General features: G+C 51.8%; 1 protein-coding gene across 1 annotated transcript; it reads left to right on the plus strand.

Moving 5' to 3' along the window:
• Positions 1 to 963: 963 nt before the first annotated feature.
• CSRP1 (cysteine and glycine rich protein 1) lies at positions 964 to 27,600 on the plus strand. The gene is made up of 6 exons (XM_003938271.4): positions 964 to 1,069; positions 12,586 to 12,698; positions 19,703 to 19,871; positions 21,040 to 21,169; positions 25,741 to 25,834; positions 26,328 to 27,600. The coding sequence occupies exons 2-6, from the start codon at positions 12,587 to 12,589 to the stop codon at positions 26,402 to 26,404; spliced, it is 582 nt and encodes a 193-aa protein (XP_003938320.1). The 5' UTR covers positions 964 to 1,069; position 12,586; the 3' UTR covers positions 26,405 to 27,600.
• Positions 27,601 to 27,804: the final 204 nt, after the last annotated feature.

Genomic DNA, 27,804 nt, shown 5'->3' on the forward strand with positions numbered 1-27,804 from the left:
AGTGGCCCGAGCCTGTGTCTGTCCTACTGAAGGTCGGAGCCCCAGAGAAAAGCCTCTATGGAGGTACCCACTTTTCAGAACTGCTGCTTTTGGGGGAGAACACCTTTTTCCAGGTGTTGTCCTTGGGGTAGCAGGGAAGACTGGGAAAAACTGAAGGGGCAAGAGCTGTTGGAAGGGGAGTTACAGTGGTTGAGTGCCTACTACATGCTGGGTGCCGCTGAAGGTGTGTGGGTCCTATGGGATGTCCTTTTAGCCCTCACTTCCCTGTAGATTACACGTGGTTCCCAGATGAAAGAACTGCATGGAAACCTCTCCACACCAAGTCTTGGTGCCACGTGATGATAGTTACCGAAGCCTGAAAGAGCCTGCAGTCAGTGTTTTGTGGCCTCAGTCCTTGAAAGCTGGGGAGGAAGAAAGGGGCTGGTACTGAGCACGTTTGAAGCAAATCACAATGTGTTACCTAACCATCAGCCCTCTGAGGCAGGTAGTGTATCTACTGGTACAGACCAGAGAATATTTTGCATGTCTAGGCCCAGGGCCCAGCTAGTGAGTGGATGGGCAGAATCAGACCTGCCCTGGAAGGGTCTATCTTATCCTGGCGCCCAAGATGTGTCCCTTACCCTCTGCCACCAGTACACGCAAATTCGAGACACCACTTTCGTTAGGGGCCCACGTTTATCGTGGGTCTGATCTCTAAGGTCACATCTCCGCCTTCTCACCCGACTGACAGGAGACCCCTGAATGTCCCTCACATGTGCAAGACGTTTTCCGCGGTGGCGGCCATAGGGCGCACAGTGGGACCGCAGCGCGAGCACAGGGCGCGCCTGCAGTCGGTGACTCCTGAACCCGCCCCCACCGGCCGGGCTGTCCCGGGGCCTGGGAGGGCAGCGCCGCCGGGCTTCGCGCCATGACATCAGCCCTGGAGTGGTGCAGTGTGCAAAGCCCACTGGTTGGCGTGGCCCGGGACACGCCTTCCCCGGAGCGGAACAAAACGGCGCGCAGGCCGGGCGCACCCAGCCGCCACTTCCGAGAGCGCCTGCAGACCGCGCGCCGCCCAGCCAGCTGCCAGGTGAGTGCGCCCCGGGCCGCGCGGCTCTGTCCCCCGCGGAGGGGCGCCTGGGCACGCAACCTGCGCCTCCCAGTCTTGCCCGCCCCGCGGCGGTCCCGGGGCGGTCGCGGACGGGGAACTGTGAGAAGTGACCGCAGTTAGCCGGGGGCAGTGCTGCTCTTTCCTGGAGGCACTAGGTCCCTCCACATCCCGCGGCTTCCTGGGCTTCTTGGGCTTCCTGGACACAGCTGACGTCCGCGTGTCCGTGACCCAGGGCGACCCGGCCTCCCCCAACTGCCTGCAGGTTCTGCAGAACAATCGGCGATTCTGCGCGACACTGACGCTCATTGTATGGCAGAGAGATGAGCGCATCCGTGCCACCCCCTCCCTCACCCTCCTGCTGGGGAGAAAATGCCCGCGGGCGGGGTGGGGCAAACATCTGGCGTCATAGGCCTGACCTTGGACATCTGTGTCCTTGAGGCAGGTGCGAGTTTTCCCTTTTGTGAAAGAACTGCATGGAAACCTCTCCACGCCAAGTCTTGGTGCCACGTGATGATAGTTACCGAAGCCTGAAAGAGCCTGCAGTCAGTGTTTTGTGGCCTCAGTCTTTGAAAGCTGGGGAGGAAGAAAGGGGCTGGTATTGAGCACGTTTGAAGCAAATCACAATGTGTTACCTAACCATCAGCCCTCTGAGGCAGGTAGTGTATCTACTGGTACAGACCAGAGAATATTTTGCATGTTTCTGGTTCTGGTGCTGTTGTGATCAGGAATCGGCTGGAGCAACAGTGGGCTCAGGCTCTGCCTAGATCCCTGGGCTCCAGCCACCCACCCGCTGCTCCCTGAGAGTGAATGAATGGGCAGGACCTCCCCACGCTGGGATACCGTCACAGTGGCACCGAGGAAATCCACCGGGCCCTGGTAGAAAGTGTATCAGTGTATCGTGAAGAGGTGGCCTGGAGTCTTGCTGGGGAATGTTCGGAGGGCAGAGTTTTGACTTTTGGATTTGCCGCTTAACACATAGGTTTCCTTGGACAAATTGTTTAACTTCTTTTTTTTTTTTTTTTTTGAGACGGAGTTTCGCTCTTGTTACCCAGGCTGGAGTGCAATGGCGCGATCTCGGCTCACCGCAACCTCCGCCTCCCGGGTTCAGGCAATTCTCCTGCCTCAGCCTCCTGAGTAGCTGGGATTACAGGCACGCGCCACCATGCCCAGCTAATTTTTAGTATTTTTAGTAGAGACGGGGTTTCACCATGTTGACCAGGATGGTCTCGATCTCTCGACCTCGTGATCCACCCGCCTCGGCCTCCCAAAGTGCTGGGATTACAGGCTTGAGCCACCGCGCCCGGCCTTGTTTAACTTCTTAATGCCTCAGTTTCTTTCAGCGATGCTACTTGGGGAGTGTATTGCACAGAGCCTCCCAAGGCAGGAGTGCTCTCTCAGTTACATCTTCTTCCTTGTCCTCCACTCGTCCCTTGCCTCCGTCCCAGAAGCTAAAGAGGCTGGAGGTGCTAGCTGTCTCTCTCCATCCTCTCAGAGTGCATGCTGGGGATTTCCCCAGGTGAGATTTGGGGGACTGAGCTTTCCCTGCTCCCATTCAACTGCTGCCTCCTGACTCTCCAGCGGCACTCTGGCTCAGGAGGCCAGGCTACCTCTTTTGAGAGAGACTGTCCTCAGCCCTCAGCTGCTGGTGGGCAGCTCTTACCTATTGTTTCCTAAATCCAGCCTCATGCTGCCAGGCTCTCCCAGTGAATGACCCTTTGCCTTGGAAAGGACATCCGGGGGTGGAGGCAGTCAGACAAGGAAGGAAGTTTATCCTGCAGTGGGTGTAGTGTGGGTTAGAGGAGAGGGAGGAGAGAACCGTCTGCAAGGCCTGAGATACCCAGGGTGGAGGGTATGTGGGGGATGCAGGAGAGAAACTGACGAGAAGGACCATCAGCTCTGCAATTGGCCTGCTAATAAGGTGGGAAAAACAGGGGTGCTGTGGCCTCTTTGCCTCTGCTGGTCTGTCTTAGCACCTTCCTTCCTGGCCCAGGTGTTTGCTGTTTTAATGACACACTTGTGCACCTGCGTCTGGAGCTAGTGAGTCCTGACTGGGCCAGAGTTGCAGCCTGGGAGTGTACAGACACTTGACTGGGTGATCAGTAAACATCTGATAGGGTAGCCATGGTCTTTCAGCTGAGTTGCCCTACGGACAGACACTCAAATCTTACAAATAGTTACTAGCCAGTTTTTCCACATAGGTAGATTAACAAGCAGGTGAGGCAAAAAGGCATAGTTCTCTTTCCTCTCCCCTTTCTTCCTTCCTTCCTTTCTTTTTTTGAGACAGAGTCTGGCTCTGTTGCCCAGGCTGGAGTGCAATGGCAGGATCTTGGCTCACTGCAAACTCTGCCTCCCGGGTTCAAGCGATTCTCCTGACTCAGCCTTCCAAGTTGCTGGGACTACAGGTGTCCGCCAATACGCCCAGCTAATTTTTGTATTTTTAGTAGAGACAGTGTTTTCCCATGCTGGCCAGGCTGTTCTTAAACTCCTGACCTCAAGTGATCCACCTGCCTTAGCTTCTCAAAGTGCTGGGATTACAAGTGTGGGCCACTATGCCTGGACTGTTTTGTTTTTTTAGAAACAGTGTCTCACATATTGGCCAGTCTGGTCTCGAACTCCTGGCCTCAAATGATCCCCTCCCTGCCCCTACCATCATCTTGGCCTTCCAAAGCGCTGGGATTATGGGCATGACCCACTGTGCCTGGAGACATAGTCTAGTCACTGTGCGTCTCCTGGTGGGGGAAGCAAATTGGGAAGGCTTTTCTGGCAGGTTACTGAAGTGTTAAATATTTATGTAAGCCTAGCTTATTGTGAAATGTTGGCTTGCTAGAAGACTATGAAGATACATGCATTAAACATTTTGGGATCCAAAGAGGTGCTAGTGAGAATAAAAAGACTTTTTCCTCCAAGTCAGCCGTTTGCTGTTACTCAGGCATATTGTTAAATATTAAAAGAGACACAAAACTGAATGAGAAGTGTTAGAGTTGGCCTCTCGTTCAGACAAGAATAAGCAGATATCTGCACTTGCTGTGTACCAGACAGTGTGAGAGGTGCTTCACATGTGTTGTCTTGGACAATTTATGAGGTAGCTACTGATGCTCTTCATTTTACAAATGGAGAAACTGTGCTCGCTTCGGCAGCACATATACAAATGGAGAAACTGAGGCCCAGAGGTAGTAAGAAAGTTGCTCAGGATCACAGCTGATCAGCTGTTGAGCTGCCATTCAAATATGGGCTATTTCCAAAACTCATGCTCACTCACTACCGTAGTATTTTTCTCTGCTGCTCTGTATTTCCTTTTTCCAGATCAACTCACTCAGGAAGTAGCTGTCATTTGTGGAATACATCAGCTTTACAGGGTACTTTCCAGTGTCTTATAAACTATTTAAGGAAGATCATCTTTAAGTTGGATGGATCAGGGCTAGAACTCCTGACTTCCGGGCTTTTAGTCTGTTGCATGGGCAGGTAGGAGCAGAGGGGACCCTGGCAGTTCATTCCCAGACACCCACGGGTATGCTTTCACCAGGTCTGCATGTTTGAGTTTCGGAGGCAGGTTTGCAGGAAAGTCGGAGAAGCCTGGAAAAGAGCCTGCTTGAGAAGGAGAGAGAAAGAGAGGGAGAACTAGGAAAATTTGAGGGAAGGGCAGAGAAGGTGAGGTTGGGGGGGGGGTCCTGGGTTCTGACTGCTGTTTACAGTTGTCAAGAATTTATATGGTAATGATGTGCCTGTACTACGCAGCTCCGCAGGAATTTATCTGACGTCAGCACTGAGCAATTCCCATGTATGGTAAAGTGTGTAAATCCGGGGGCAGCTAGCATTTCCAGACTCTGACATTTCCAGGGTTTCTCCAGGGCCAGTAGGCAGCGTCTGAGTCTTCGGCGGTGACAACAGAGGAAGCAGTGGAAGGTTAGCAGCTGGAGCTCAGCCCCAGCCAGGCAGCCGGCACCGCCGACCCCCCCCACCGTGTGCCTGGCTTGCTTTATGCAGGGGTGTCGTGGGTTGGTGCTTTCTGGGACATCGGCTGCAAACAACTTGTGTTTGTAAGACCTAAGTGCTAATTTGTTTTTACTGTTTAAAAATTAATCAAAGAAAAATCACTCAGACCATTTGTTCAGCATGGGATAACCAGTATCATTCCAGATCTGGATAAAAGCAAGGAAACCACATCTGTTAATTTTTCTGTGAGGCTTTATTATAATACAGGATTTCCTGTAGAAGTTTTGAAATACTACAAAGAACTCATTGACCTCCATTTCTACCTGTGTTGACCTTCAGACATTTTTTTTAAATTTTGAGACAGAGTTTTGCTCTTATCCCCCAGGCTAGAGTGCAGTGGCATGATCTCAGCTCACTGCAACCTCCGCCCTTCCAGGTTCAAGTGATTCTCCTGCCTCAGCCTCCTGAGTAGCTGGAATTATAGGCATGCACCACCACGCTTGGCTAATTTATTATTTTTTTTTGTATCTTTAATAGAGACGAGGGTTCACCCTGTTGGCCAGGCTGGTCTCAAAGTCCTGTCCTCAAGTGATCTAACCATTTTGGCATCGCAAAGTGTTAGGATTACTGACGTGAGCCACTGTGCCCTGCAAACTTCTGAGCTCCGAGGGTAGAGAACTCTGCTATAGAAAGCATCAGGGGCAAGCGGGAAAAGGGAGAGACATACACCACCCTTGTCAGCTCACAGTCTCACAAGGGCCACTGGACATGGATTTGAAAAGAGAAAACTCATGCCATAGAGAGGAGGATCCCTGAGCTAGAATGACAGTCGAGCTCTGGAGTCCCATAGGGCCTGGAGTGATTGTAGCTCAGGGATGCTGGTTACCTTCACAGAGAGGCGGGCCATGTGCAGGGTTCTGAAGGAAACATGAGGTGGAATGCGCAAAGCTGAGGCCAAGCCTGCCCCATCTCCGTGGCAGCCATTCTCCCCCTACCAGTGACCCTTACCTTCAGGAGAGGCCTATTTCCTGAGCTCTCAGGTGTGACCTCTAAGACTTGGCTCTGAGCCCCGACCAGCAGGGCCCCCTCCTTCCCTCTCTGCCCTCGGCTGCTCTCTGGACACTGGGGAGTGGGGACAAAAGCCGAGCTGCAGTTTGGAAGGGCTGCAGCCCTCCTTTCCACCTGGAGATACCAAGCAGTTCAGCTAATTGGAGGGAGCTAGATAAACATCTGCCAGGTTTCTACCGGAGCAAGTGGGCGGGGACTTTAGCCCTGTGCAGTCAGTCACTCTACCGGAGCCAGTGGGAGGGGACTTTAGCCCTGTGCAGTCGGTCACTCTTCGACCCTAGGGAATAAGTGATTTTGGAATGGGAGAGATGGGATTTTTCCACTGGAGAAATAAAGATACGGGTGGTTTTGAAGGGTTTGATAAGAGGGGGCTTGCCTTCAGGCACTGGTGGCTGGAAGTTAAGGATTTTACATCTCTGCAGTTGTTCCTTCAGCTTGAAACAAAGATGACCACCTGTCATCTGAGCCTGACTTTTTTTTTTTTTTTTTTCTTTGAGACGGAGTTTCGCTCTTGTTACCCAGGCTGGAGTGCAATGGTGCGATCTCGGCTCACCGCAACCTCCGCCTCCTGGGTTCAGGCAATTCTCCCGCCTCAGCCTCCTGAGTAGCTGGGATTACAGGCGTGTGCCACCATGCCCAGCTAATTTTTTGTATTTTTAGTAGAGACGGGGTTTCATCATGTTGACCAGGATGATCTCCATCTCTTGACCTTGTGATCCACCCGCCTCGGCCTCCCAAAGTGCTGGGATTACAGGCTTGAGCCACCACACCCGGCCTTTTTTTTTCTTTTCTTGAGACTGAGTCTTGCTCTATTACTCAGGCTGGAGTGCAGTGGCGCAGTCTTGGCTCACTGCAACCTCCCCCTCCCGGATTCAAGCAATTCTCCTGTCTTAGCCTCTGAAGCAGCTGGGATTACAGGCACCCACCACCACGCCTGGCTAGTTTTTGTGTTTTTAGATGGGATAGGGTTTCACCATGTTGCCTAGGCTGGTCTCGAACTCCTGACCTCAAGTGATCTGCCCTCCTCGGCCTCCCAAAGTGCTAGGATTACAGGTGTGAGCCACCATGCCCAGCTGAGCCTGACGTTCATGAGATTTGGGGTGACCGTGAGAGTCCTTTTTTCTTCTCCTGTCCCTGCTGCTGTAAGAGCTGCCACCTTGGCTTTGTCCTCTCAAGACTGAGGATCTGGACACAGTCCTAACAGGACAGCCAGGCTAGGAGGATATGGCAGCAGACAAAGCAGGCTTCTAGCCTCCAGCCATTTCGGGTAAACAGCTGACCAGGTGTTTCCAGCCATTCAGCAGCCACTTCAAGCTCTGTTCTCTGTTGAGATGCTCAACACAGTGAAATAGGACATCTCACACAGCTGGGGGGAGCTAAACCCCAAAGAAGGGCAAGTAACTTGTCCCAGACTCATTTGCTGGGCTGGCAGATGAATCAGGAGTTCCTGGCCCTATTTGGCCTGTTACTTCTTAAGCCTCGCTCCTTCCATATGTGGACTAGCTACACGCGGACAGCTGGCCCACATCTAGCAGCGTGGTGTCAGGTATGACTGGGCTGGTCTTGTGAGAGGTAGTCAGAGGGGGGGCACTTACAGTGTGCTGGCCACCACTTCTATACATCCTCATTTAATCCTTACAGCTCAATTTTAGGGAGTTCACCTACGGTCCATTTTAGAGACAAGCAAATTGACGTTGAGAGGGGAAAGTAGCTTGCTCAAGATCATTCAGCTAAGACGGGGTGAATCCGGGTCCATCGAGCCCAGCTGCCATTTTCCTAACCATTGACCTTTACAGCCTGAACTCTGACCTGAGGAACTTCTCTCGTCCCAGCCTCCTGCAGGGCCTCTGTCCCCCAGAACTGGGAAGGCAATTGAGAAGGAGCCAAACGTCCCTCTAAGGCACTCCCTCAACTCAGAGAAACTGGTTTCCTTTTAAGGCAATTCGGTCTCCCTACAGGCAGAATTTGGCTTTTGGAGAGAAGGGGCTGGGCAGAAAGGGTGGGGGCTGGAGTGGAGACTGAGCCCCGCCTGTTGCCAGGGTTCTCTCCAGCCGAGCCTCTTCCCCACAGGCCGGGTCACCTGGAGGGGTCCTCTTGTGGTCGGAGAGGGACAGGAGCCCATCCACAGGGACTGCCTGAAACCCTTCCTGGCTAGGGACGCAGTCATCACTTTTCATCTCAAGGCAATAGAGCCCTGTCCCTTCACTGGGCTCTTGAAGGGAGACCCCCACCCCTGCCCCAACTAAATGACCAAGCTCAAAGAGCAGCCTTGCTAAGAGACGTCCTGAGCAGATTTTCCTTACTGGCAGGTCCTTGGGTTTCACCCATTTCTCCGCCCATGTTCTTGATTCCCTGGGGCCTCGCTGGATGTGGGCCCCTGACATGGAGCCAGGGAAAACAAGGGGAGGCCTGTATGGAGCTGTGGGTCTCCCCGAGAGGGAGAAGGGCCTTTGTGTCTGGGAACAAAACAGTGCTTGGAACTGGCTCCCAACCATGTGATTAGGGGAATTTTCCTCCCTTAGGGGTGTTCCTAGGGGCCTGAATGTGTCCCCTGCTGGTTCAGAGCTTGGAAAAGGATGCGCATTGATGTACTGTGTGCCTACCGCAAGCAGCCCCTCTTAAATACTCACGGGCCACAGCATGGTGACTGGGGCACAGAGGACTCAGAAGTAGATGAGCTTGCATTAGAATCCCAGGTCCACCTCTTCTAGCTGTGTGACTATAAGCAAGTTGCCTAACCTCGCTGAGCCTTGCTTTTCTTATCTGTAAGGTGGGCATACATTCTTTATCTTTGGATGATGAGGATGAAATGAGATGATGAGGCTAGGCGCAGTGGCTCATGCCTTAATCCCAGCACTCTGGGAGGCCAAGGCAGATCACCTGAGGTCAGGAGTTCGAGACCAGCCTGGCCAACATGGTAAAACCCTTATCTCTAATAAAAATACAAAAATTAGTCGGGTATGGTGGTGGGTGCCTATAATCCCAGCTACTCAGGAGTCTGAGGCCTGAGAATTGCTTGAACCCAGAAGATGGAGGTTGCAGCGAGCATAGATTGCACCGCTGCACTCCAGTCTGGGCCGTAGAGTGAGACTCCATCTCCAAAAGAGAAGAAACGAGATGATGCAGACGAGCTATCTGATACACAGTAGACATTCAGCCCATGGCAGTGTGGATGCTGTGGCAGAGTTCCAAGGGTCACATTGAGTCACCTTATCAGAGGGCCAAGAGAGCCCGTGTGGCTCCATACAACTGGACACATTATTCACAGAAGCTTCCCAGCAGACCTCCCTCACATCTCACTGGCCAGAAATGGTCTCAGCCTGTTCCTGATCCAGCCACTGGCAGGAGAACGGAATCCCCACAGTTGGCTTAGGGGACTCAGGCTCTGTTCTTCCATCTGGGGAAGGGGCGTCTCCCCAGTCACTCCATGGCCTGAATAAAATCGGGGCTCTGTAGCAAGGAAGAAGGGGGAAATGGTTGATGGTTAGCCAGACCATAACACACATTGCTGATTGCTCTTCCTGTTGGACTGTCCTTCACATTGTATTGAGGTTTCAGCTCCAAATCTTTGCTCAACAAGGACAGCTAGCAGTCCTCAGAACAGAAAAAGGCTGAAGGAACAGTGCGACATCAGAGGCTGGGAATGGGGACTGTACCTGGGTCTGGGAGCTCAGGCGCCATGGATTATCTGAGGAAGATGGAGATGGGGATTTGAGCAGTAAAGAAATTCCTGTCGGGCTTGTCAGCGACGTGTGGGAGGCTGAGGAGGAGCGGGGTCCAGAACCCCAGAAAGGGAGAACTGGGCTGAGGCAGCAGGCACCGTCTACCTAGACCCCCAGCATCACCAACACCACCTCCCCACAGGAAACCCTGCCCTCAGCCTGCACATGCTTACTAAGCACCTCCACTAGGGGCCAGGATCTGCAGAGATTCACCATGCAGAGAAAATAGCCCCAGAAGCCGTGGCTTTCAATATCAGTACATCCTTCATTCATTCCTCAACTATGCACGGCCACCTATCTGAACAGGTACATGCCAAGAGCTATGCAGGGCATGGGGACAGAGTGGTGAATGTGACCTGGATCCTATTCTTGAGCGGAGGCCCATGTCACCACCAGATGGGAAGCTCTCCAGCAGTGGAGACTGTGTCTCCCTCTGCCCTTGACGTTGACTCTTCAGCTGACATCAGCTCTCCAGCTGTTACCGGGGGGTTGGGCTCTGGTTGTCCCACCCCTATTTTCAACATGTCCATGCCATAGGCTCTTTGAGCTCTCTCCTTAGGCTCCCTTGCCTGCCTCCAGAGGCACAGATCCCTCTGACTCCCAGCCCCTTTGCTTCCCAGCACCTCCCTGTCTCCTTTCCTCACCATGTCCTGGGCAACCGCAAGCACCCAGCCTGTACCCACTGTAGATGGTGCTTTGTATAGTCCTTCCCTCATGAACTCTGTTGAAAGAGCTGGAAGGGCCATCTTCCTCCTCCAGCCACTCCTTCTGTTGAGTGAGTGAGTGAAATGGAAGGTGAGAAGCAGCCCCCAACTGTTCTCCATGTCCTTCTGTGCTGCTCTGTGGCCATGGGGTTGCTGACCTGAGGCATCACCTGGACTTCTGTGTGCCACGTATGTGCCAGGCTCTGTGCCTTGCCTTTGATATATCATATCTTATTTAATTGCCAGACATACTTGGTGAAGCTCCTATTCTTTTTTTTTGTTGAGACAGAGTTTCGCTCTTATTATCCAGGCTGGAGTGCAATGGCGCGATCTCGGCTCACCGCAACCTCCGCCTCCTGGGTTCAGGCGATTCTCCTGCCTCAGCCTCCTGAGTAGCTGGGATTACAGGCACGCGCCACCATGCCCAGCTAATTTTTTGTATTTTTGGTAGAGACGGGGTTTCACCATGTTGACCAGGATGGTCTCGATCTCTTGACCTCGTGATCCACCCGCCTCGGCCTCCCAAAGTGCTGGGATTACAGGCTTGAGCCACCGCGCCCGGCCTGAAGCTCCTATTCTTATCCTTTTCTAACAGATACAGAAAGTAAAAGTTTGGAAAGACCAACTATCTGGCCCAAGGTCACACAGCCAGTGAGTGGCAGGATCAAGACTGAGATGCCTGCCTGGCATCAGGACCCAGCTCTGAACCAACACCTAGAGCATCTCAAAGTTCATCTGGGCCACCTGCTTTGTTTGCCTGGGGTGCTTGTTAAAAATTGAGATTCACGTACCTCATTCTCAGAGGTTATAATTCATTAGATGTGGGGTGGTGTGACTAACTCTGATTTTGCAAAAGCCCCTCACTCCGAAGGTTGAAAACTCTGCCCTGTGTGCCTACTTCCTGCTTCTTTCTTTCTTTCTTTCTTTCTTTCTTTCTTTTTCTTTCTTTCCTTCCTTCCTTCTTTCTTTCCTTTCTTCTCTCTTTCTTTTCTTTCTCTTTCTTTCTCTCTGTCTTTCTCTCTTTCTCTCTTTCTTTCTTTCTTTCCACAGTGTCGCTCTGTTGCCCAGGCTGGAGTGCAGTGGTGCTCTCTTGGTTCACTGCTACCTCCGCCTCCCAGGTTCAATCGATTCTCCTGCCTCAGCATCCAGAGTAGCTGGGATTACAGGGGCCCACCACCAGACCCAGCTAATTTTTGTATTTTTTAGTAGAGACAGGGTTTTGTCATGTTGGTCAGGCTGATCTGGAACTCCTGACCTCAGGTGATCCACCCTCCTCAGCCACCCAAGTTAAGGAGAAGAGGCATGAACCACCGCACCCAGCCCTGCTTTTTTTTTTAAAAAAAAAAACACCTTTTTTCTTGTGGTGAACTATAGCTTATATACAAAAGTGCACACAAAACCTACATGTACAGTTCAAAGAATAATTATAAAGTGAGTCCCCATATGACAGCCACTCAAGTGAAGCAGGAGAACATTGTCAGGCAGCATCTTGCCAGCCTCCCTGGCCTCCCACTTGGTCATGGTCCCTTCCCTCCCTTAGAAGGAACTTTTCTAAGGTAAGAGCTTGTGATCATCATTCCTTTGCTTTTCAGTAGTAACTTTTCCACCCATATGTCCATTTCTTAACAATATGAGTTTAGCCCATTTGTGAATTTCATACGAATGGGCTTGCGCTTTCCCAGCTCTGCTCTGCCTGCTTCTTCCCTCCCACATTCTCTTTGAGATCCTTCGTGTTGATGCACGTCGGGGTCGGCAGTCCATTTTTATTGCCACTGCAGCCCTGTGTCTTCTGCTGATCCACATCCTTTGGAGTGCCGAGCACAGGGCTGAAAATGCAGCAGCTGCTCCGTAAGACCTGTTGATTAGACTGGGGGAGGAAATCCCCAAGTAAGGTGTGAGGATGCCGTGAGAGCTAGCAGAAAGCGCTCTGCCAGGCCTGGTGGCCCCCTAGGCATTCTGCCTTCATCTTTCTCTCCTCAGGCTCTGGCTGTTACGTTTCTGTCGTGGACAATCTGAGATGATTCCATCTCCCTGTAAAATTAATTCCCATTTCTGTGTCCCTTTTCAGAATGCCGAACTGGGGAGGAGGCAAGAAATGTGGGGTGTGTCAGAAGACGGTTTACTTTGCCGAAGAGGTTCAGTGCGAAGGCAACAGCTTCCATAAATCCTGCTTCCTGTGTAGTGAGTACACCCCAGGCCCTGTGGCTGTTGCCTTGGACACCCGGGTCGGGCCTGCCCCCACAGGCTTGGCCTGTCAACACCCCGGGGAACCGGTCTCATGGGATGTAAACAGCTTGACATTTGGCTGAAGCGCAGCTGGGCAGGGAAACACTTAAGGGCCTCTTTGTTTTGTTCAGAAGCTTCTTTCTCAGGGATGAACTGGCCAGAGCGGGTCGGGGTGGCGAGCGTTCAGGGGCTGAAAGCCAAGCCTTAAAGACTTGGTTAAGAAAACTTTCCACTCAGCTCTCTCTTCTCTCTCTCTCTGCCGTGATCCCACCATTTCAGAGGAAAACACTTCCAGCCCTTTGGACCCTAATTATCTCTTGTTCAAAGGCAACAGAGGCCACACTTCACGGTGTAGCTGAGTCTGGAGGAAGAGTGGGGCTCCTCCTTCCTCAGCCCCCTGGAGGCCAGCCCGTTCACTTCTTCTCTTCCCATTCCCACCCAGACAGCCTGGGATGAGAGGAAGAGGGAGTGAGGAGTTCCCTGATTAATAAGCCAGAGCAAGGCTTGCTCCAGTCACAAGCTTAGATGAGTAGGAAATCAGATGAAAGAAACGAAGCAACTGACAGAGGTCAGGTCGACCCAGGGATCCTGACACCGTCATGCTGCACCAGCCGGTACCTGGGCCAGGTGACATTTCCAGGGTATGGCAACTTGGAGAAGCCTCTCCTCAGGTTCCTAAATGATTTGGTTCATTGTGATCAGAGCAGAAGGTCTAGATTAGAGGAAGAGTCAGCTTCAGCAAGGTGCATTTTATTTCCTAAGACAGAGTCTCACTCAGTCACCCAGGCTGGAGTGCAGTGTCTTACTGCCGCCTCCACCTCAAAAGATCCTCCCACCTCAGCCTCCTGAGTAGCTAGGACTACACTTGCATGCCACCACGCTTGGCCAATTTTTTAAAAAAAACTTTCGGAGAGACAGGGTCTCCCTATATTACCCAGGCTGGTCTTGAGCTCCTGGGTTCAAGCAATCTGCCCACCTCAGCCTCCCAAAGTGTTGGAGTTACAGATGTGAGCCACTGTGCCTGGCCAAGGTACATTCTTCATGAGAGCAGACGGAATGGATGGTAGGAGAATGTCTTAGTTAAAAAAGATTCAGTGTTTATTATCTGTGTGATGATGGACAAGTTACTCACTTTTTCTCTGGTTGAGTTCTCTATTACAGTGGAGGTAATAATAGCTACCTCGTGGGATTGTTGTGAGAATTAAAATGAAAGAAACCTGTCAAGTATTTAAAACAATTATGAATATTGAAGAAATGACACACGCACGCACACACACACACACACACACACACACTGCTGAGGGATCTATAGCAAGAGAGTGTGATGCAAAAAAGACCTCAGGGGGGCTGAGGCCCCAGCCCTTCTGGGAGATCCAGGAATGGGGTCCTGTCTGTTCTACATTATATGAAGCAAAGTTTCGTGATTTGTGCTGCAGAGCAGGACCCAGGTGGGCCTAGAGCCACCTGTTCAACAGACGTTTGCGTCTCTGCCTGTCACTGGGTGGACCAACCTGAGACCACCTCACGCAGGGCAGCAGGGGCCCCACACCCCGCTCGGCCGGTCTGGAGTGACAGCTCCAGGGCTGCGTCTGATGAATGGGGAGTAAACAAGGTTCTGCGGAGCTTTGCTGGCTTCCAGCCCGCAGAGGAAGCCAGAAACAGCAGCGTCTTGTTATCAGCGGTTCACTACTCTTAGGAATTTCCAAGCTGTTTATTTTTCCAGAGGGAATAAGAGAGAGCTTGGCCCTGGCTGGGAAGGGAGTCTAGGCTGGGCAGGGGGTCCTAAGGGCCCGTCTCTTTGCTCTCAGATGTTGCTTAATCACTGACTATAAGGGGTCAGCTGTGGGTGACAGTGCCCGCCTGCAGACCTGTTTATGGAGGAGTAGTCGGTCAGAAGGTTGAGGGAAGTCAGGAATTCAGGGGGTGGCATAGGAAGGAAGGAGTAGGGCCTGGGGCAGGGTGTGAGGGGTGCCACAGATGAGAAACAGTTGCAGAAAATCAGGCTGGGGAGCAGGGCTCTGTGTTATGCAATGAGCAGCCATAGGAAGCAGTCTGAGGTCACGCTAGGGTCTCAGGGGCCATGCAGCTCTTGGGTATCAGCACCAAGTGGACCCTGAGCACTGCATGAGTCCCAGCAGGCTGAGCCATCTCCACAACTTGCTCATTCCTCATGCCCAGCACAGCGCCTGGCACACAATGGGGTTCCTGACAAAGATTTATTTACGAATGGAAGGAGCATCATTTCTCTTTCTCAGTGAAGTGGGTGGTAACTGTCCACCCCATTCAGGGTGCCTACCGAATCAAAGGACTTTCCCTCTCAAGGAAGGGAGAGGCTAGCTGGGTCTGGGCCAAGGACAGTAAAGGCTATCTCCCTCATTGGTCAGGCCTGGGTAGGTCCCCAGAAGCAGTTGTGAACAGGTGGGTCCTTGGCTCCAGATTCTACTCAGCTTGCCCACCTACATGCCTGTATTAGTCTATTCTCAGTCTGCTAATAAAGACATGCCTGAGAGTGGGTAATTTATTTCTTTATTTTTATTTTTGAGACAGAGTCTTGCTCTGTCACCCAAGCTAGAGTGCAGTGGTGTGATCTCAGCTCACTGCAACCTCCATCTCCTGGGTTCAAGCAACTCTCATGCCTCAGCCTCCTGAGTAGATGGGATTACAGGTGCCTGCCACTGCATCTGGCTAATATTTGTATTTTTAGTTAGAGATGAGGTTTCACCATCTTGGCCAGACTGGTCTTCAACTCCTGACCTCATGATCCACCCACCTCGGCCTCCCAAAATGCTGGGATTACAGGCGTGAGCCACTGCACCTGGCTGAAACTGGGTAATTTATAAAGGAGAGATGTTTAATGGACTCACAGTTCCACATGGCTGGTGAGACCTCACAATCATGGCAGAAGGCGAAGGAGAAGCAAAGCCATGTCTTACATGGTGGCAGGCAAGAGAGCTTGTTCAGGGAACTCCCATTTATATAAACATCACATCTTGGGAGACTTTTTTACTATCACAAGACAGTACCGGGGACCAACCACCTCCATAATTCAATTATCTCCATCTGGCCCCACTTGACATGTGGGGATTATTATCATTCAAGGTGAAATTTGGGGGGAAGGCAGCCAAACCAGATCAGTGCCCTTTCCCGAGGGTCTGAATGGGCAGGAGGAAGACAGGATGATGTCATAGGCAAAGAATCACCTCCACCCTGGGCTTGGCCTGGGAGCAGGGACTGAGAGGGTCTACAGTACCCTCCCGTGGTCTGGAAAGGGGCTGCCAGATCCTATGAGCAGGCAGTAGTTCCGAGGCTGGTGGGAAAGCTCAGCCCCATGGCTGGGAACCTGCCCAAGGCTATGCGCCCATCTCTGAGCTGTACCCAGCTCCCTTCTGGGGAAGGTCGGGTTGGGCAGCCCTGGGGAAAGAGCTCTGTGGTGGTGGCCGATGGAACAGGACCCTGCAGGTTGGCCCTGGGCTGTTCCCTAGAATCCAAGAGCACGAGGGAGCTCACAGAAGCCTTGCCCGTCCTCTGACCCAGCGTCTCCTCACCCACAGGCCGAGGCTTCTGTCACTTTTCACTGTCCCGGCCCCAATGCTTGGCCCACTGGAGGGGAGCCACGGCTCACAGGAAACAGCCAGGTCTGGAGGTCAGGGGCTGGGTTCTGGCCTGGCCCTGCGTCTGGCCAGCATGTGATCTGGAACTGTTTTGTGGGCCTCGGTTTTCCTTCTAGAAGCAGAGAATCATTCTCCATTTCTTTTTTTTTCTTTTTCTTTTTTTTTTTGTGACGGAGTTTCACTCTTGTTACCCAGGCTGGAGTGCAATGGCGCGATCTCGGCTCACCGCAACCTCCGCCTCCTGGGTTCAGGCAATTCTCCTGCCTCAGCCTCCTGAGCAGCTGGGATTACAGGCACGCGCCACCATGCCCAGCTAATTTTTTGTATTCTTAGTAGAGACAGGGATTCACCGTGTTGACCAGGATAGTCTAGATCTCTTGACCTCATGATCCACCCGCCTCGGCCTCCCAAAGTGCTGGGATTACAGGCTTGAGCCACCACGCCCGGCCCATTCTCCATTTCTGAGTGGGGTAAGGGGGCTCTGACCTCTCCCCTGGGGCTGCCTGTCCCCTGTATTTCCAAGCAGCATCACAAGGGCCCACCAAGGTGGCATCTGGAAGTGTGTGTTTCCAACAAATCCAGTCCTTTTTTTTTTTTTTTTTTTTTTTTTGAGACGGAGTTTCGCTCTTGTTACCCAGGCTGGAGTACAATGGCGCGATCTCGGCTCACCGCAACCTCCGCCTCCTGGGTTCAGGCAATTCTCCTGCCTCAGCCTCCTGACTAGCTGGGATTACAGGCACGCGCCACCATGCCCAGCTAATTTTTTTGTATTTTTAGTAGAGACGGGCTTTCACCATGTTGACCAGGATGGTCTTGATCTCTCGACCTCGTGATCCACCCGCCTCGGCCTCCCAAAGTGCTGGGATTATAGGCTTGAGCCATCGCGCCCGGCCTTTTTTTTTTTTTTCCTTTATTGGCTTACCAAGATTTGGTAGGAATTTATTCAGACCTGCCTTCAAAATTCCCCTTGATGGAGTCTTTGGTGGATCTTACGAGTGAGCTACAGAGTCTGTCACTATATCACCTGGATGGATGTAGAGGGGCAAAGGCCCACCGTGAGGTGGGATTGGGCCTCGGGGAGAACAGAAGGGCCAAGGCAGAGCAGAAAGGAGCAGGGAGCCATCTGGAAGGTATCAGCTTGCAGGCCCTGAAGTCTGCCCTGGGCCGAGTTCCTGGGTCTCCTGCTGGAGAGATCAGCCAGAAGACACCTCGGTTCCCCCAGGCACTCTTATCTGCTTTCTGCCTTCTCTCTGGTCTTGGAATTTTCAGTTCAGTTTGGATCTTACAGGCAAATAATTCCAGGCCAATTCCTGACTTCCCACCCTACAGGGGAATGAATGTTGGAGCCCTCGGCCTGTGCTTCCCTCTCCCTCCTTCTCCAGGCCCCAAGGGACATGGTGGGAAGTTCCATATTTGGATGGCCCAGAGTGCTGGAATGAGATGGAGATCTCCAGGGCAGGACAAGAGGGTCCTTATTTAGTCTGAAGCCTCCAACCTGGGGCTTAGGGTGAGAGAGGAGCTGGCAGAGGGCTGGACCCTTTAAAGGCAAGAGGGTGGCAGGAAAGGAGCTGAGAGCTTCTCCGAGGGCGGTAAGAGGTGTGGCCTCTCCAGTGGCATCCTTGGTTTCTGTCTTCAGGACACGTTTGAGGGTGCAGTCCAGTTGAGATGCCGAACTCCAGTATTTAAGGAATATTATCCAACTGAAGTAGGATTATAGGCCAAGTGAAGAAACAGGATGCAGCTGAATCTCTTGAGAGGAGTATTTGGAGGTTAGAAGCAATGATCTCTTGAGGCCAGGGCCTGTCCCTCCTGCTTCCTTGTCTCCCGATGGTACTGACTTTATACAGTACTAATAAGAGTAGCCAACATTTATTATGCACCTGTTGTATGCAGGGTAGTGTGCCAAGTACTTCATATGTCAGATCTCATTTGATTCTCACCACCAGCTTTTGGGGCAGACATTATCTTCGTTTACAAAGGAGGACACAGGCTGGAAAGGCCGCATAACTTGCACACAGCTGGAAAGGGAGAGAGCTGGGATTTGATTATGGAAAGTCTGACTCTTCGTGACCCCAAGCTCTGAACTATTTTAACTTTATTTATGTATTTTATTTATTTCTGAGACAAAGTCTCACTGTGTCTCCCAGGCTGGAGTGCAATGGCGTGATCTCGGCTCACTGCAATCTCCGCCTCCCAGGTTCAAGTGATTCTTCTGCCTCAGCCTCCCGAGGAGCTGGAATTACAGGCGCATGCCACCATGCCTGGCTAATTTTTCTATTTTTAGTAGAGACAGGGTTTCACTTTGTTGGTCAGGGTGGTCCCGAACTCCTGACCCACCTTAGCCTCCCAAAGTGCTGGGATTACAGGCATGAGCTATCGCTTCCAGCCACTTTATTTTTATTTTTAAATTTTTTATTTGTTTATTTATTTTTAAATAAAAAGAGAGGGTTTTGCCATCTTGCCCAGGCTAGTCTCAAACTCCTGAGCTCAAGTAATCTTTCAGCCTTGGCCTCCCACTGCTGGGACTACAGGCGTGAACCCCTGCACCCAGCCTCAACTCTTTTACTTACATAGCTAGGCGTAGCTGCCCTCTGAGATCAACAGGCTGAAATATGAAGGGCCCACAGCCTTTCTAGCTCAGACCATTGCAATCCCTAGCTCCTCCCACTCTACTCTCTGACCCCAGGAGTCAGGAAGTTCTTCCCAGTGTCTGGCTTCACTTCTTCCTGTGGCAAAGTGATTTCTGAGATTAGAAACTTCCAAGCCTGTTATGATCAGCATGAGCTGCGTCTCATTTCAAAGCCCACCATGTTGGGCATTTAACAGATGTTAATCTTTCCTTCTGGGGTGTCACTGCCACCTGCATCTCCCCCCCCCGCTTGGCTCCCTGCCGGCACGCACACAGGGTCTCTTCTGGATTCCATTGTTGAAGGCAGGAAAACCCTGCCCCTCTTCTTTTTTCTCCTCTCCTACTGGGACACATGGTCTCTGTTGAGAGCGGACTGAGGAACCTCAATAGGCGTCCTGTGGCTTGTGGTCAGCCTAGGCTGTTACCTCTGAACCCCTGTGTTGCGCTGCAGCCTCAGGAAGTTTGGGGGTGCAGAGGACCGGAGGAGACACACGTGGATTCCTGGAAGAGGAATTGGTGTTGGCCAGCATTTCTAGAGTCAGACGTGCAGATCCCATCCCTCTGTCCTCCCACCCATTGGCCATCCCACCTACCTTCATTTCTAGACAGTTTCTGAAAGATCGGGATATGATTTATGCAAACAGCCCAGAGAGCTTCAGCAGTAGGAAGCTTGCAGCTCCCCACAGCTTCAACTCACCGTGCCCGCTTCCCCTCCACAGTGGTCTGCAAGAAGAATCTGGACAGCACCACTGTGGCCGTGCACGGGGAGGAAATCTACTGCAAGTCCTGCTACGGCAAGAAGTATGGGCCCAAAGGCTATGGCTATGGGCAGGGCGCGGGCACCCTGAGCACTGACAAGGGCGAGTCGCTGGGCATCAAGCACGAGGAGTGAGTAAAACATCCTCTCCCAACCGTTGTCTTCACTTCTCTCCCCCACCCCTGCATTAGGCCTCACGTGTATTTAAACCATTTTTGGGTAAGCAACGGAAGGCTCAGAAAACCAGTTAATTAAAAGGCAGCCACAGAGCAGTGCTGTGTGTCAGGCTGCTGCCGGAGCTGGGGATTCCGGCGGGGCGCCTCCCTGCGTGGAATGTGCATTCTGTATCTAGATAAGGGTCAGAGCTGGGAGGAGCCCCAAGAATTACTTAGTTCAATTTCCTTTTTTTTTTTTTTTTTGGAAGGGAGTCTTGCTCTGTCACCCAGGCTGGAGTGCAGTGCTGCAACCTCAGCTCACTGCAGCCTCTGCTTTTTGGGCTCAAGTGATCCTCTTGTCTCAGCCTCTAGAGTAGCTGGGACTACAGGAGTGTGCCACATACCCCGCTAATTTTGTGTTTTTGTAGACATGGGGTTTCACTCTCTTGCCTCCTCTTTTTATAAATGAGAAAATCCAGCCCAGGCCCAGTGACTTGCCTGGGGTCCCACGGCTAGTGAGTGTCGGAGCCAGGCCAGGGGCTCAGGGCAGCACCACTGCCGCACCAGCCTCACTCTCAGCCCTGCTGTCTCTCGCCCTAGTGAGGAGGAGTCATCTCTCTTGCTCGGAAATGCCTGCCACAGGCTGTCGCTAGGTTCTCCCCCGCTCCCCCCCAGCACTCCCTGGCCTCTGGGTAAATGGTGGCTTTGGCAGTCCGCCTGGCTGGATCCTCAGCCTGGGGGTGGACGGAAATGATGGATGAGTTACCAAGTTCCAGCCAAGGTCATTGCCCCAATGAGAATGATTCATCAGCAGATTTCTCCCGGAAAGAATCTGATAGTAGACCAGCTGCAGGAATGAGGGGCAGAGGAGGGCGATTTTTAGCAAATGGGGTGTTAAATGATTCTCAGGTTAACTGAGTGACTGAAGGAAGTATGATGTTTCAATGAAAATGACATTGTGCTCCGCCTTGGTTTGTCCATCTGTAAAATGGGAGATAACCCTAGAGGCCCTAGCCTTTGTGACTCTGGCAGAGAGAATTGCCTGCTGCTCTTTCATGAGACGAAGGTAGGGTCATGCCCTCTCAATGCCAGCGCCACTGTACTTACAGTGTAAGTCACCTCACCCGTGCCCTTCTCCATACAGAGCCCCTGGCCACAGGCCCACCACCAACCCCAATGCGTCCAAATTTGCCCAGAAGATTGGTGGCTCCGAGCGCTGCCCCCGATGCAGCCAGGCAGTCTATGCTGCGGAGAAGGTGATTGGCGCTGGGAAGGTAAGGCGGCTGCTGGGCTTGATGGGGACGGGGGAGAGATACCTTCCTGAAATGTGGATTCCAGAACTTTTAAGTTGGTGACTCAGCTCTGCTCAGGGCAGCCTGAGCACTGGGGTTTAACCTCTTCCCTTTGTCCCTGTGGGTTGCATGTACCTGTGCTTTCCAGTCTCCAGGGAGCTCATATCAGCCATAAATAGTAACATCCCCAGCACGGATGGACAATGGGCAACAATCTCTATCTCTAATTCACAGGGAGTGTCAACAATCTCTATCTCTAATGTTGGAGAACACAGTGTAAGCGTACATGGATGGGCTCAGAGGGTCCACAAAGCCCCGAAAATTATATGCAAAGTTTCATGGGAACATGTCGGTTTCTTAGAAGCCAATCCATAGCTTTTATCAGATTTTCAAAGGATTTGTGATCCCAAAAATACACATTCTGTTTCATGGGATATGAACTCCCAAAACCCATCCAAATACCCCCAGGGCAGAGATGTTCAAGGTTCAAGCCTAGCAGAGCCTCCTGGGAGGCTTTTTTCATACTGTTTATAATTGCCACACATGACATTCCCCCATGATATTCTGACAGGAGCCCTCAATCACCCATGCACAGCGACGATCACCAGAGCAAACCAGCAGTTCCCAGTTGAGCCGATCAGTTCCCTCAGGCAGGCTGCATAGAGAAGAGGCAGAATTCTTGCCCCAGGGGTTTGCAGCATCAGATGAGCAGTCAGAAAATCACAGAAGAGGTATCTTCAAGCTATGAGGCCAGAGTGGATTTCTGGAGCATCACGTGCGACCTGAGATAGAGAAGTGACTTGGTCAAGATTACACAACAAGGCTGTGGAATGCCTGGGCCTAGAGCCCATCTTCGGCTCTTCTGGGTTCGGGTTTTGGGTTTTAAGGCTTTTTTTTTTTTTTTTTTTTTTTTTGAGATGGAGTTTTGCTCTTGTTACCCTGGCCGGAGTGCAATGGCGCGATCTCGGCTCACCGCAACCTCCGCCTCCTGGGTTCAGGCAATTCTCCTGCCTCAGCCTCCTGAGTAGCTGGGATTATAGGCACGCGCCACCGTGCCCAGCTAATTTTTTGTATTTTTAGTAGAGACGGGGTTTCACCATGTTGACCAGGATGGTCTTGATCTCTTGACCTCGTGATCCACCCACCTTGGCCTCCCAACGTGTTGGGATTACAGGCTTGAGCCACCGCGCCCGACCCGGGTTTTAAGGCTTTTTGACCTTGAGGAATGGGATAGGGAATAGATTAAGAAAGGTTGAGCAACTAATACTTAGGCCAAGATTAGACTCAAAAAAAGGTTAGGCTCCGTCAAGAAATACTGAGGAGCTGGGAGTACTTTTGGGTGCTTAAGAATGAGCAAAGGGATTCAGCTTATTTTGGCAGTGGGGAGTGGCTAGAAAATATGAGGAGGGGTATCGGTCTAGGTGTGATTTAGTTCTTCTCCAGCCTGGAGAGTTTGGGGTAGCAGCCCCTGCTTTACAGAGGAGGCAGCAAAGGCTGGACTCTCACAGTCATGGTCGGACGGAGTTGGGTATTAGTGTCGCTGTTGCACAGATGAAGAAACTGAGAGTCAGAAAGATTGAATAATTTGCTCAGATCTGCTAGCTAGGAAGGGGCTAAGCCAGGCTCCAGCCCAGGTTTGTCTGACCTCAAAGCCCTTGCTCTTACTGCTCTTACTACTGTTAACGCTACTTTGGACCATTTAACCCCTTTGAACCCATTTCCAACACTGCAGAGTGGAAGGGATTGTTAATCCTAGCGCGGTGATTAAGAGCTTGGGCTCCAGACGGCCCTGCTTTGAATCCTACTTTTGCCCCTATTGGCTGAGTGACCTTGGGAAAATGGAGCCTTCCTGAGCCTCAGTTCTGCACCTCTAAAGTGGGCCCGGATGGTGGAGGAAATGCGAAGTGGACAAAATAAGGCAGGGTTTTTGTTTTTGTTTTTGAGGCAGAATTTCACTCTTGTCACATAGGCTAGAGATCTTGGCTCACTGCAACCTCTGCCTCCTGGATTCAAGTGATTCTCCTGCCTCAGCCTCCTGAGTAGCTGGGTCTCCAGATGTGTGCCACCATGCCCAGCTAATTTTTGTTTTTTTTAGTAGAGATGTGATTTCACCATATTGGCCAGGCTGGTCTTGAACTCCTGACCTCGTGATCCACCTACCTTGGCCTCCCAAAGCGCTGGGATTACAGGCATGAGCCACCATGCCTGGGAACAAGTCAATTTCAATGATTAAATGAAATAATACATGTATAGCTTACAATGTAGTGCCAGATATGTGCTCAATATAGTTTTGCTATTATTATTGTTGATTTTCAGGGATTGTTAATGAGGTCACAATGAAGATCCTTGCCATTGATTAAATGATATAAAAACAGGAGACCATCATATTATTATGAAATTGGGTTTTTTTGTTCTATCTCATTATGAGAATAGAAAATTATTAAGAGCCAGGTACGGTGGCTCAAGTCTGTAATCCCAGCACTTTGGGAGGCTGAGGCGGGTGGATCACGAGGTCAAGAGATCGAGACCATCCTGGTCAACATGGTGAAACCCCGTCTCTACTAAAAATACAAAAAATTAGCTGGGCATGGTGGCGTGTGCCTGTAATCCCAGCTACTCAGGAGGCTGAGGCAGGAGAATTGCCTGAACCCAGGAGGCGGAGGTTGCGGTGAGCCGAGATCGCGCCATTGCACTCCAGCCTGGGTAACAAGAGCGAAACTCCGTCTCAAAAAAAAAAAAACTTATTAAGAATAGCTAAGGATCACTATTTACATTAGTTAGACAAGCTATAAGGTAAAGCTAAGGCTGGACTAAGGAGTAAGATAAGAGAATTTTGCATTCAAGTGGAAAAGGTAGGGAGAAGCCCCCACCTTTCTATTGCCTCAGTCAGGAAATATTGAGGAGCTGGGAGTACTTTTGGGTGCTTATGCATGGGCAAAGGGATTCAGCTTATTTTGGCAGGGAGATGGCTAGGAAATAGGGGGAGGGGTGTTGGTCTAGATGTAATTCGGTTCTTCTCCAGCCTGGAGAGCTTGGGGTAGCAGCCCCTGGTTTACAGAGGAGGCAGCAAAGGCTGAGTGACTATTGAGGTTGCACCGGCACTGACCAAGACCCGGGTTCCCCCTTCTGGGCTCTTTGGAAGAGAAGCCAGTGTGCAAGGTCAGGCAACCACGAAATCTGAGGGCATAGGTTTCCTTTCCCATCCTCTAGCCCGGGCACTGGAGTCTCTTTGCACTTAAAAGGCCTTGCTAGCCGGGCGCGGTGGCTCAAGCCTGTAATCCCAGCACTTTGGGAGGCCGAGGCGGGTGGATCACGAGGTCATGAGATCGAGACCATCCTGGTCAACATGGTGAAACCCCGTCTCTACTAAAAATACAAAAAATCAGCTGGGCATGGTGGTGCGTGCCTGTAATCCCAGCTACTCAGGAGGCTGAGGCAGGAGAATTGCCTGAACCCAAGAGGCGGAGGTTGCGGTGAGCCGAGATCGCGCCATTGCACTCCAGCCTGGGTAACAAGAGCGAAACTCCGTCTCAAAAAAAAAAAAGGCCTTGCTTTGTCTTATCTGACTGCTGCCTGCCTCTTGCTTTTCCTGTGGTAAGCAGAGCTGTCTACACGTCAGCCTCTTAGCCTGCTCAGCTGCTGAGAAGTCTGTCTGCAACATCCTATCAGTGTACAAACTCGGGCATCGCTTTTTTCTGGGAGAGCTGATTGCTCTGTGTTGCAGAATGGATGTGAGGGCTAGATAATTAAATATGTGATGCCTGGCCACAGATATTTAAATATATGATTCCTGGCCACAGAAAAGGTATTCGTCATTGGGATTCTACCGGACCAGACCAGTCTCTGAAGTTCTAGAATTAGGTGCCTCCTTTGCCCAAAGCCTATCACCTGTTGGAGGGTAGGGTGGCAGTGTGTCCCTCCTCACTGGGTAGCTGTGAACATTAACTGACCTGACCAGTATAAAGTGCCTGGTGCACAGAGGAGGCCTGAGTCAGTGTTGTATAGTATTACTTTGGAAGGAGAATAAGTCCATGAAATGCATTGAACTCAGCAGGGAAAGACCTGAGGAGTGTAGTTTCTCCAGGGGCCTCAGAAGACCCTTTGTGTCTCTGAGATGCCCCAAGGCAACACAGGGCAGAGACATCTTCCCGATGAGGGCTGTTCAAGAACAAAGTGGCAGTGCCAGGAGGAGTGCAAAGCCCTGGCTCTACTGGCAAGATGCATCTGGAGAAGGCTCATTTAGCCCAGCCAGTGGGGCAACAGCTATCTTGATGTTAAACCCATCCTCTCGCCTGCCTTTTGTGGTGTAGCTGGTGACCCTAATCATCAGGCCATTGCAACATATCATGGAAGACGGTGTGAGGTGGCCTCTGGTTCCTGTCCTCCCTCTACTGCCTAGCACTATGCCCATCTCCTCCTAGCAGCACCAGCTGAGCGGACTTCAGAAATGCCTCGAGCCTTTATATCATGGTTATGTCAAAGGAAGTTGGCCTGGGGCTGGAGGGTGCCCTAGTCACTGGTGGCAGCCGTTAACTGTTTCCTTCCCTACCTAGTCCTGGCATAAGTCCTGCTTCCGATGTGCCAAGTGTGGCAAAGGCCTTGAGTCAACCACCCTGGCCGACAAGGATGGCGAGATCTACTGCAAAGGTGGGTGGTTTCACTTCTAGTTGAGGATCAGGAGGCCTGAGGGGGTGGGGGGACTAAGTAGTTTTGCCTTTGCTGAATGTAAACTAATTCCTGGCCTTGGGATCCAAGGTCCAGAGCATCTAGCATGATTCCTTCATTGTACAGAGGAGGAAACAAGCCCAGAGGGAGAGAGTAACTTGGACAGAATCACACGGCAGATTGAGGCAGGCATAGGGCTAGACCCTGGCTCCGTAACTCCCAGTCCAATGCTCTACAGCAGATGATGCTTCTATAATTTTGGTGGCAGGGGCAGTGGGTACAGGGTGGAACCAAGAGCCTTTTCACTATTTTGCTATTGAGATCGGGGTGCTGTGGAGGTGAGGGGGTGCTGGTGGACCTTCCCTCTCTAGGGGTCTGGCTGGGCACTAGGAGTAGGGGATGGTCAGCAGGAGGGTGGACGGTGTGGCTGGGGGTGGAGGAGGAACATGCCCTTACCTCTCTCCTCTCTCTACAGGATGCTATGCTAAAAACTTCGGGCCCAAGGGCTTTGGTTTTGGGCAAGGAGCTGGGGCCTTGGTCCACTCTGAGTGAGGCCACCGTCGCCCACCACGCCCTGCCCACTCCTGCGCTTTTCATCACCAGTCCCTTCCCAGCAGCTTTGGAGACCTCCGGGATTATTTCTCTCTCTCGGCCCTGCCACATATCACTAATGACTTGAACTTGGTCATCTGGCTCCCTTTGGTTTGGGGGTCTGCCTGAAGTCCCACGCCACTAAAGGGCTCCCCAGGCCTGGCATCTGACCCCGTCACCAGTAGGAGACCTCAGTGATTTTAGTCTAGGTGAGAGCAGGCCCCTCTCCCCACACCTCACCCCACAGAGCTCTGTTCTTAGCCTCTTGCTCTGTGTGTCCATCATCAGCTGGCCAAGACACCTGAGGGCATATCTTGGTGCCCAGAGAAGCAACAGCCTCAGGCTGGAGGGAGAGGGAAGCAAGACCAAGATCCCCATCTTGGAGGGGGGAAGGCTGGGTTTATTGGATCCCAGAGATTCTCTTCTGTGGGAAAGAGGATGGGCTTCCTAGTGTCCCTCAGAATAAGCCTGAGGAGTCCCAGCTCAGGGAGTCACTGGCGGAGGCAGGGAGGCACGCAGGCAGGGTCCTAGGAGCCCCTGCTTCTCAAGGCCTCATTGCCTTTGAGTCTTTGTGCAACTGATAGCCTCCCACTTGGAGTGGGAGGAGAATGACCAGGTCTAAGGACTGCTAAGTCAGGATGTCGTTTAACCTCAGACATGCCGTTCCCTGCTTGATGGGGGGATCCTAATGAAACGCCCGAAACGTATGTTGGCATTTATCAGTGGCCCAAATCTTCAGGTAGTTACCCCTGGCCTTAACGCTGGGTCCTGAGGCTGTGGTCAGCAGAGCCCAGGACAGGGCCCTGTTCTTGCCACACCTACTTGATCCTCAGATGTGGAGGGAGGTAGGCACAGCCTCGGTCTTCATCCAGACACCTCTTCCCTTTGCCCTGAGACCTCAGACTCTTCCCTTTAACCCAAGACCCTGCCTCTTCCACTCTGCCCTTCTCAAGGGACCCTTCGATCACATCACTCCACCCGTTCCAGGCCCCAGGTTAGGAGTAGTGGTGGGAGGAAGGGGAAAGGGCGGGGCCTCACTGCTCCACGCGACTGAAAGAACAACAGTAGCTGAGTGAAAGAACAACACTGAAAAGGCTGCAGGCATGGGCTGTACCCAAGCGGATCTCATCTGGTCAATAAAGCTGTTTAGACCAGAACTCTGGTGTCCCAATCCCGTCTATGGAGCTGGGAAGGAACTCAATGGGAGCAATCAAAATTAGCAGGGCTTTGGGAAGCCGAGGTGGGTGGATCACCTGAGGTTAGGAGTTCAAGACCAGCCTAGCTAACATGGTGAGATCCTATTTCTACTAAAAATACAAAAAATTAGCCAGGCACGGTGGATCACGCCTTTAATCCCAGCA

This window comes from Saimiri boliviensis, chromosome 14 (genome assembly GCF_048565385.1).
Source record: "Saimiri boliviensis isolate mSaiBol1 chromosome 14, mSaiBol1.pri, whole genome shotgun sequence".
Taxonomy (NCBI): Eukaryota; Metazoa; Chordata; class Mammalia; order Primates; family Cebidae; genus Saimiri; species Saimiri boliviensis.

Excerpts from the sequence above, each read along its gene's own strand:
- CSRP1 (XM_003938271.4), top strand. The coding sequence starts at position 12,587 with ATGCCGAACTGGGGAGGAGGCAAGAAATGTGGGGTGTGTCAGAAGACG. Across the intron at positions 12,699-19,702 it reads TAAATCCTGCTTCCTGTGTA|TGGTCTGCAAGAAGAATCTG; the intron begins GTGAGTACACCC and ends TCCCCTCCACAG. Across the intron at positions 25,835-26,327 it reads TGGCGAGATCTACTGCAAAG|GATGCTATGCTAAAAACTTC; the intron begins GTGGGTGGTTTC and ends CTCTCTCTACAG.